Source organism: Sinohyriopsis cumingii, unplaced genomic scaffold (genome assembly GCF_028554795.1).
Source record: "Sinohyriopsis cumingii isolate HCF-2022 unplaced genomic scaffold, ASM2855479v2 utg000036l, whole genome shotgun sequence".
Lineage (NCBI taxonomy): Eukaryota > Metazoa > Mollusca > Bivalvia > Unionida > Unionidae > Sinohyriopsis > Sinohyriopsis cumingii.
The window spans coordinates 110,935-121,739 of NW_028315863.1; the positions used below are offsets into that span (position 1 = coordinate 110,935).

At 34.1% G+C, this 10,805-nt stretch overlaps 1 protein-coding gene across 2 annotated transcripts; it reads left to right on the top strand.

Moving 5' to 3' along the window:
• Positions 1-346: 346 nt before the first annotated feature.
• On the top strand, positions 347-6,748 carry LOC149774993 (uncharacterized). 2 transcript variants are annotated; one of them, XM_089944552.1, is made up of 4 exons: positions 347-1,146; positions 1,376-1,891; positions 2,046-2,174; positions 2,404-6,748. In XM_089944552.1, exons 2-4 carry the CDS (start codon positions 1,764-1,766, stop codon positions 2,561-2,563), a joined length of 417 nt encoding a protein of 138 aa, XP_089800678.1. In that variant the 5' UTR covers positions 347-1,146; positions 1,376-1,763; the 3' UTR covers positions 2,564-6,748. The 2 variants fall into 2 exon arrangements, with proteins under 2 accessions (XP_089800678.1, XP_089800679.1); XM_089944553.1 differs by lacking the exon at positions 347-1,146 and having other exon boundaries at positions 1,260-1,891.
• Positions 6,749-10,805: the final 4,057 nt, after the last annotated feature.

Consider the following 10,805-nt stretch of genomic DNA (forward strand, 5'->3'; position numbering starts at 1 on the left):
GAAGTATGTACTAACATGTTTTGAAGGAGGTCAGACTTGAATGCCCACGTGATGATGCATATTGGAGAAAACAACATTCATTTGTGAAGTTTGTGATAAACTGTTTAGAGATAATGCCATAGTGAAGAAGCACACAAGAATACAATGTGGAGGAAAACCATTCAAGTGTGAAGTATGTCCTAACCTGTTTTGTAGGAGTTCAGACTTGAATGCCCACATGATGAAACGGTACCTGGACGTTTCGCCCCATGGACGTTTCGGCCCAAGACATTTCGCCCCACTTCAATGGACATTTCTCCCCACTTCAATGGACATTTCGCCCCATGGACGTTTCGGCCCAGGACATTTCGCCCCACATTAATGGAAATATCGGACATTTATAGAAATTCATCAGCATTACACCACGTTCTTCATTTTACTTTAAAATGATCAAAAATATAATTAAGTGTCCCTTGTGATCTGATTTCTTTGGCATTATTCTAAATAGTTAAAGAGACGGCCTGCTCCAGTCGGGAGAAGTACAATTAAATAAAGTGTGAACCCTCACTCGAGTACAGCCTGTCTCAGTATAATCGTAATGCGAGAAACGACACACATCATCAATCATACAAAACAATATGGTTTATTTGTCGTTTAAATATAATACACCGTTTATTCGCCCAAATTCCAAATTAAATTTAAAATAAAAATCCCAAATTAAATTTAAAATAATAAAACAATGACAAATTATCATTGGATGGATTGTATCAAATAGGAAAATATAATAATAAAACATGGATAATTTGATTTAGTGGCTGTCCCTTCCTCTAGCCAAGGTCAACTTGAAATTATGGGGAGGGATTTCGAGTAAGGTGACAAAAACCGGACTAAGATGAACAGCCCTATAGATTACACTAGGGAAATACATAAATACCCCGACATCGTTTGGTATAGAAGCTCGTACACGTGTTTGCATGGAATTTTATCAGTGGCTCTGTAAATTGCAGTCTTTCCTTTTCTTGGTACTAGTTGTTTTAATATCACGTAAATCAATAGATCGAACAATGTCTTCGTGCATTTACTGCAGAAAACCAGTTACCCGTCGTCAGCAAGCCATAGATTGCGATATTTGCGGCCTATGGCAACACAGAGCATGTGGAAATACTGGTAAGTTTATTTATTTATTTATTTCTACATCATATTACGATCATTCCGTAATTGAACTGGCTTAACAAAATAAATACATTTTTTTTATAATAATTTTATGTATCTAGTGACCTTTTCTCGCATGTTATTGTTCTTGTTTCAGTATATCCAATGTCTTTCAAAATAAATGTTATCGTAAGACGTCGATAGAATTAACTAAATGATACTAAGAAATGGTTTCTATTTACAGGTTTATCAAGCTACAAGTATGGTCTCCTTAGACGTAAAAAGATATCTTTTCAGTTTGTGTACGACCTGTGCAGTTCTAAACCTGAGATAAGATTTCATTACAAACAAAATATTTTAAGAATAAAGACATGCTACAGTAACTGGTTCCCATTCGCAGTCGATGTACTTAAGCTACGATTAAATACAAATTGCGAACAAAACGTGGATCGCTGCCTACTTTCTCCATATCACAAATGCTGGAAGATTAGTAAAAATAATTTTTCTTGTATCAGATATTTCGTTGTTTTTCTTGGGCTACACGACGTTCCATTCTAGTAAGCGTTCTTATGTGCACTTTTATAATGTTTTAATATTAATACTGTTTACAGGCAGATGGCTACGATGTCGAAATGGACTTAAGCGGCATACCAAATACATCAGACAGATTTGAAATGTATACCGGTACAGCACGGGGGCAGATGGAGAGCACGAGAAATTCGACGTCGATTTCTATCAATGAAGATGATATTTCGACAAGGTGAATGTTACTTTATTTATTAGAATCGTACGGGTGCTTGCATACGTTTTTATGTGTAAATACCATATTCGGTATAATTAAACTTGGTTTTCTATATATTTGCTTGTATGTTTTCAACATTTTCTGACAAGTTCAGACATATTTCTAATTACAGGCTGGATAGAAGTCAACAAGTGAACGAGTTTATGGTCAACAATGATGCTGCATCAACACTTGCAGCCGATATCTCTTCATTTGACGTTGAGCGCCCACACAGATCTTTGACACCAGAAGAAGAAGAAGCGTAAGTTAAAAATCGAAGCGGACAAGAAAGCACAGAAAATCGCAACAATTTATTTCAGTAATATTGATGTACATAAATCATTATATAGTCTATCTTCTAATCAAAGAATGATCATCTTTTACCCAATCTTGTTAGGTATCTTGTAAACATGTGTTATTTTACTGATGCATATTTTTGTTCATGTAAAATATTCGTTTGTTGATAATCACGATTTTTCTCCTTTCTTTAGGTCAGTTAGGAATGAAACTGTTTATGGAGAAGTGCCAGTGGATTCTGAGGATCGTATAACCTTTGAAGTAGTAGCCACAGGATTCACTCGAGGAAAAAGGAAATTAATATCTAGTGCTGGATATAGTTTTGTCATTTGCAGAATTACAACGAAGAATTGATCCAGAGGCAGTGAATGTGCAGTCATTCCTACGATATGTGGAAGACACCTGGATTCACAATGACATATGGCCTGTTGACTCCTGGTCAGTTATGACAGAAGCATCCGAACCAATAATGATGTGGAAGGGTGGCATAATCGTATGAACAGGAGAGCAAGAAAGGGAAATTTGCCTTTCTATCTCCTCATAACTTTACTTTAAAAGGAAGCCAGAGAAATTGGATCTGTAGTTCGTCTATTGCAAGAGGGGAAGATAAGACGACATCAAAAGAAATAGACAACAAAAGTTCAGGGTCGCCTTATCAAGTTATGGGAGAAGTATGGAAACCACCAAATCAGCACGAACACCTTGCTTAAATGCTGTGCCAAATTGTATGGCCCGTGTTAGACATAGCAACAGTAAAGCTGGACGGAGTATTGCTTTCCAAAACTAGACATATTTTATATACAAGTGCCTTTTGCGTTGTCCATATGTTGCAAACATTATACTTCAGTAGAGATAATATGTATATTTGTATTTCAATTTCGTATTGTAGTAGCTGATGTTTTACTTGCATGCATTTTTAAAAAAAATAAAATCATAGATAGTTACTGTTTAGAAGTATACTTTTGCACATCATAATTTGACACCTATACCTTGTCATGAGATGTAATTTTGATTAGCGATGTGTGTTGATTTAAAAATGCAAATACATGCTTCATATTTCAAAAATATAAATCTCTGAAACCATTTTTATATCTCTTTATTGTTAATTACAATTAACATTCCTCGCCCCCCCCCCCCCCCCCCCCCCCGTGTTTTCCTTGCTCGCGATATGTCGGGCTATTCTGTGCACAGCTTTGAAAAGATGCAATGTATAACGATCGGGCTATAGAAATGAAATACATTAATTTGGATTGTTTCTGTCAGCAGTTCAGTCGAGTAATTAGGACCCGATTTATAGCTAGTTTTACAAAATTCAAAGTAACAATGCCAATAAATGGCAGGAGATAAAAAGCCAATTAACCCGAGCTTGAAAAAAATGAGTAAAGTTCAACATTTTAAAAAAAAAAAGCTATTTTACGGGCGACCACAAGTCTTTAATCATCGTAGTTTTTATGTTTCGCGAAAGGAATAAACCTAACTCGATATATACGATCTTGATATTGACTGTTAGAATTACAAAGCCCCCTTTTAAGCTGTGTCTAATTTACGCTCGCTGATTGGGTAAACGAACAGCATGATTGTTAAGTGGCGATATGCCAATTTCCTACAAACGGTAAAAGTGGTTTTCATTAGTTTGTGTAGGTAACAGCGAAAATAAAAGTACTGCCGTATAGAAAATGATCACTGTAAACGATATATTCATTTTCTGATCAATCTTATTACATAAATGAAAAAGAAAAAGGAAAATATTGTCTGATATAACGGCACGCTGAATGTAATTGAAATGGAGGAGAGTGATGGGATTATGGGGCATGAAATTAAATCTTAACGGTAGGTCCCTAAAGTAAAATGAAGACAATGGTGTAATACTTGTGAATTTCTATAATATCCGATATTTCCATTGATGTGGGGCGAAATGTCCTGGGCCGAAACGTCCATGGGGCGAAACGTCCATTGAAATGGGGCGAAATGTCCATTGAAGTGGGGCGAAATGTCCTGGGCCGAAACGTCCATGGGGCGAAACGTCCATAATCCGATGATACATATTGGAGAAAACAACATTCATTTGTGAAGTTTGTGATAAACTGTTTCGAGATAATGCCATAGTGAAGAAGCACATGAGAACACACTGCAGAGGAAAACCATTCAAATGTGAAGTATGTACTAACCTGTTTTGTAGGAGTTCAGACTTGAATGCCCACATGATGATGTATATTGGAGAAAACAACATCCATTTGTGAAGTTTGTGATAAACTGTTTAGAGATAATGCCATAGTGAAGAAGTACACAAGAATACAGTGTGGAGGAAAACCATTCAAATGTGAGGCTAGTGATAATATGCTTAGTGAAAGTGATGAGTTTTGGGTGAACTTGAAGATACATACAGGAGAAAAAACATTCAGTTGTGAAGTTTGCAATGAATTGTTTAGTAGGCATTTAAAGTTGAAAGAACGCACGAGGTTACATACTGGAGAAAAGCCATTCAAATGTGAAGTTTGCTATGAAATCTGCATCAATTGTTCAAAGATGAAAGAGCACTGGAGTGTACATACTGGAGACAAAATATTCTTCCAGTGTGAAGTTTATGACAAACTGTTTAACCACCGTTTTAGCATCAATGCTCATAAGAGGTTATATACTAAAGAAAAGCATTCAAGTGTGAAATTTGCAATAAAATATTCAGCGAGGTTACAACCTGAACAGGCACATTCAGATACTTACTGGAGAAAAACCATTTAAATTTGAAGTTTGTAAAATGATGTTTAGCCAGAGTACTAGTGTTACCAGACATATGAAAAGGTATAAAGGAGTAAAAACATTTGTATGCAGTGTTTGTGATATAATGTTTAGAGTGGTGATTCAATGAAGGACATGTAATACATACTGGAGAGAAACCATTCAAGTGTGAAGTTTTCTAGAATTGATCATTTCAAGAAGATCAAAATGACACATGTCATGAAAGCAGACAAGCATACATATGATACAGTTGTGATAAAATGTTTGGGCAGTGTTCTCACATGGTCCAGATAAAACTCTGACATCCAGAATTGATGACAAAAGTTTCCCCTCACCTCATCCGATGAATAAATTGATCTTTTGAACACTTATTTAAGTAAGTGTAGCCAGTCTTAGAAATTGTAACTGAATGCACCCAGGAGTAAGTTTTCAGTTTTCGATATTCACTTGGGAATATTGCTTCAGTAGAAATTATGCCGGCATGAAAATAATTACTAGAACTACAAAAAGACACTGTACAATCTCTAGCTTTATATGCCTATTTTAATCATTACTTCATGTCTGTAGTCCACCTTGACTTCAAATCGTCAGAAAAGAAACTATGTTGTTGTAGGGTTTAACGCCATTTTTCAGCACACAATAGGCTATACATGGCGGCTGGTATTAATGGTGGAGGAAGAACCACTGACCCACAAGAAGCTACTGGCAAGCTTTCTCACATACCCACATTAGCTGAATCCAAGACTCAAACCCATGCATATATATATATATATATATATATATATATATATATATATATATATATATATATATATATATATATATATACGTTTCTTGTCCATTTGATACTTTTTGTAGACTCTTTGAAGTGAATGAAACAGTACTTTATGTTGGGGCATAATATTTGTCACAAGAATTAAATCAAATTCAGCACTTTTGTTAAAATTAGACAGCAGTAGCTGCTACAAGGTTTAACAGCATATCAGCATGATCCTGGTTTAACTGTGTTTAGGAAATTTAGGTGTCCTTAGATAAGAAAGAAATCATAAAGGGTAATATCATTAAAATACAAAATCTATTCTTTGTTCTATATAAGCTGTCCTCTTGAAAGACAAAGTCCAAGACTTTTGCATTTGAAACATTATCCAGGATTATGAATAGATGCATATCCTGGTATTTTGACAATTGGAATTTAAATGTGACCCATTTCTAATGCATGGTACTCCAGCATAATTTCCTACTGAGATTGAGTTCTCCATTGCAAATTTACTGAACATGCCACCCATGATCAACATTTGCTAGACTACTGTTTACTACTTATTGGCCAATAATATCATACCAGTTTAAAATCATTATGAACTGGATGTAGCTAACAGTTCAGTGACGTGACACGTAATTGAATGAAGGTTAGTTTATGAAATGATTGTATTAATATTTCATCTGATATCAGCATTTATTTGATTGTCCATTAAATTATAAGCAATTAGTCAAAACTGGAATATACAATGGATCATGAAGTCAGTGGTCAATGAAGTTGTCAATCCCAAGATGGTTTCCAGTGCTGAATATAACATTGAGTTATGGTAATGAATGGCATATCTTTTTTTCTTATTTACAAAGGGGAACAATGAGATTAGACTGACGTTTTGTCACTTTGTATCAGCTGTTGATTTCTTTTCCAACTTGACTAAATCACCTTCTTGGGGGATTAATTTATCTAGTGCTGTTAGATTTACTTTAAGTGAGTCATGCAATTATTTCAGTAGGTAATGATCTGTTTCCAAAATAAAACCATAGACTAAATTTGTTTGTTACTTTTCTGTGTTATTCTTTTATGAGTATATATTGGCACAGGAGCCACCATATAATAATTACAATCAAAATACATGTTGCAGAGGCCTTTGAAACTCTGTAATTGTAGTAAGAGAATATCATAAAATATAAAAGAAAAACCAAATTGTATATGACTTTGTACTGTGATGCACTCAATTGGAACATCTGTGACGTTCATCCTGGTTCTACTGTTATGTCCGTTTTTTGTAGTCATGTTTACTAAAGAAATTCTTCAATCTTGCTATACTATCTGAAGCATGATCATATGAATTGTTGTGTTCATTTTTGGATTTGAATATATTCAAATTATTTTTCACTGGAATCACAGTGCTCATTTGTTTGGAATTATAGTAAATTCAGAGAAGGACATATTTGGATAATATTAGTGGGATACATCAAGAGACTGGTAATACATAGCTACACTATAGGACACTGGCACATTATCATATTCGAGACAACCGGCATATCAACACATTAAGTATTTGAACTGATTTGGAATACCACTAAAATTCAATTTAAATTTTATACATTTGGACTTGTGATAAAACTTTTAGGGCTATTGGGGATTTAATTAACAACACAGTAAGTTATTTTTGAATATTTACGTTGTATTTTAGGGAAATAACTTATTTGTTGAATTTTACAAAACTTGTTGGTTTTGGCTCATTTCTGTTTCTTAGTTTAAGGACATAGATTTGTAACATTATATTCATAGTAATTATGCTAGGGTTCATTGTATTTGCGGAAGATTTATGTTACTTCCAATCGCAATACCTGTTTCAGTATAATAAAAGTGTAATATGACTTGAAAGATTCAAGTCACAGAATGAATGATACAGGAACAACGGACAAAAGGATGGACATATTGCCTGATCGCTGTTTTTCTTAAATAACGCAGTATGCGGTCAGGAAATGTCATCAGAAGAGAAACATTTCAGGTTCAATTATATTTATTTATTTCACGGTTTTATGTATATGACAATAGTGTACAATTGAAGAATATATAAATTTAATTTTGATTGGTCGTTAGAGAAAGAGAGAGAGATAAAAGTAAATATACATTGTGTGCAAGAGAGAGAGAGAGAGAGAGAGAGAGATACAGAAAGAGAGAGATACAGAAAGAGAGGTGAGATACATATAGAGAAAGAGAGAGGGAGATAGAGACAGAGATACATATACAGAGAGAGAGAGAGTGATATATATATATATATATATATATATATATATATATATATATATATATATATGAGATACATAGAGAGAGAGAGGGAGGGAGATAGAGACAGATACATATACAGATTGAGAGAGAGAGATGTCTGATGGTTTTTTAAATGTGTTCATATGTAGATAATTATACATTAATACATAATATAATCTGATTCAAATATCCACGTAAGAACAAAAACAATTGATGAATGGACGATAGTGAGCAAAGAAACTGAAAATTATAAGCATTTACATTCGATTATCAGTGAATGAGAAATGCAAAAGAGAGAAATACATAGAGGGGGGAAGGGAGTAAGATGGGGAAAATATTTGTTTTCAAATATGTTCATATTTCGCTAAACAAACAATTAAAACATGACTAAATCTAACCAAAAATTAACAACAAAAAAACCAAAACAAACGATTGATGGCTAAAGGAGGGAAGGTGAAATCGTGATTTAACAATCAGTCATAATGCCCTCTTCTCCACCAATCTGTACATTAATAAATTCTTTGTTAACCAGCTAAAATGCAACTGGACGGAATAAATCCGCCCACTTTCTTCCTTGTTATCCGTGATCTCCTCGTTCCATATACCATTCCCATGGAGTTAGGAGGTGTCAGTTGTTCCAACAAATCACCTAGAGATAGATAGATAGAAACAAAGATATTAATTTCTTTAACAACTTTATCAATTTTCATAAACAAATAGTGAACCCACCAAAATAGTGACATCAACATATTCCAAAAAGGTACAACATTGCTGCTAACCATTGACGAAAAGATTGTCTGTCAGAGAATATAGTTTCGGCGACATTTTTAACGCTTCTGCTAGCTAAAGTGTTATGATTTCAAATTCGATATAGGTGTTGCTGCAGAATGTGCGATGATAATAATTTCGATAGCATAATATAAACGACAGTTAAGGATACTTTAGAAAACTGACCCTTACGGGAAGTACTGTATAGTCTACTATAACCGATCTTAAATGGAAATAGGAAACTGATAATATCTTTACCTTTTTTGATATTCATTTCCAGAAATTCCATCTTTTTATGCTCATTAATAGCCACAGCCTTTACGCATCGATTCAGTCTTCTCTCACCTAAAATAAATGCTCGATTCAATGAAAGAAAGGTAACAGATTGTAAAAGTACATTGTACGTATCTATAGCAGGTGTTATTCATTATTGTTTTGCTTTGGATGTTTTCAATAGAGAGAAATAACCTAAGCATAAATAAATAAACTTGAACGTGTTTATGCGTCGTTATTATTACTTCTTCTGTCCATATAAAACACAATCCCGTGTTCAAGGAATAAAATCTCCAAGTCTCATAATATAATCCTGTGCTCGAGGAGTAAGTTCGATGTACGTTTGTAATACATTACAGACCATATTTAATTTATTAATCGTTGACTCCGCCCTATAAACACATAGCAATGAACAATGTCCCGCTAACCAATGCTGTAACTGGCTAGATGGAAGAGTTACTTAAAATCGGCGTCAGTTGAATGACAAACGAGATGCTAATAAATAGACGTAGCCATATATGTCCGGATCAACTATTGATTACTACCTCACCCCTTGTAAGGATCAATAGACGGAGGTGTGATTGATTAATTATAACCCTCTTCCCCCCCCCCCCCAACCCTTGTACAAGTACAATTTGAAACGCTTTCTTTCTTTACCATTTATTAAACGAGAAAATAACAGTAATGGATTCTAACCAGATTCCATTCATCAATCAAGCAATTAAAGATAATAGCGCAGTCTGGAATTTATTACTTAAGATTGAACGACTTGATTATATTACTCTAGTTTGAATGAGACAGTAATTTAGTGTATTTTTAGGTGCTCGATGTGTGTATTATTTTTCTTACGAATATCAACATATAAAGTGTATTTATACTATTTGTAGCTAAAGGTACTGGTTCTTACAATTGCAAAAGAACGAGTTCAACCTACCACAGCTGTGAATTGGGGTACAAGGATTATCCACTTCTTTATTTTCTTCATTGTTTTCATCTTCTGGAATAAAATATAGGTGACGCACGCTTTGTACTAGTTATATTGTACATTTCTATTTACGTCTCAAATTGTTTCATCAATATGTGTTCACAAGAAAAAGTGCAGAAGCTGATACAATTTCTGAAAGTCTAGTTTTCGTAAACGGAAACAGTTACAACAATCGTAGATAATTCCATTTTGGACAAGGGTTAAATTTTCTTACGGGGGTTTAACTTCACGTCATCATCAAGTCACATGCATTTATAAAACATGTTCTACTTCAGATTTTATTTCAACGCGTCATGCTTATGCATAATGTTTTAAGCATGGAACTTACCATTGAAACAAAATGGGTTGTATAGTTTATCGTAACTATCGGCCGGTGTCAATGGCTTGTTCCCATTCAGTTCCTCCTGTTCCTCATCTTTTTCGTTTCCTGAAAGATATTTTGGAAAATAAAAATGGTAAATGTACATTACCAAAATAACAACAGTTACAACACCAGCAAATGTAAATGTGTATTTTATAAGCATATTATCGTAAGAACAAATATCAAGTCTTATGAATTTAGGAATCATGGTCTCGTTCATAATTTATTTAAACACATAACGTTTGTGTAGGCTTGGGTAGCGACATTGTTCTCTTCGATTTCATGTTCTTCTACATAATTTTCATCTGCCGAAAGATATTGCGGCAGATAATAGTAGCTAATATTCATTGTGAATACAAAACATGTTAACCTGCAGATTTTATTTGAACATGTCATGCTTATGCATTATGTTTTAAGCATGGAACTTACCATTGAAACAAAA

Excerpts from the sequence above, each read along its gene's own strand:
- LOC149774993 (XM_089944552.1), top strand. The coding sequence starts at position 1,764 with ATGGACTTAAGCGGCATACCAAATACATCAGACAGATTTGAAATGTAT. Across the intron at positions 1,892-2,045 it reads GAAGATGATATTTCGACAAG|GCTGGATAGAAGTCAACAAG; the intron begins GTGAATGTTACT and ends TTCTAATTACAG. Across the intron at positions 2,175-2,403 it reads ACACCAGAAGAAGAAGAAGC|GTCAGTTAGGAATGAAACTG; the intron begins GTAAGTTAAAAA and ends TCCTTTCTTTAG.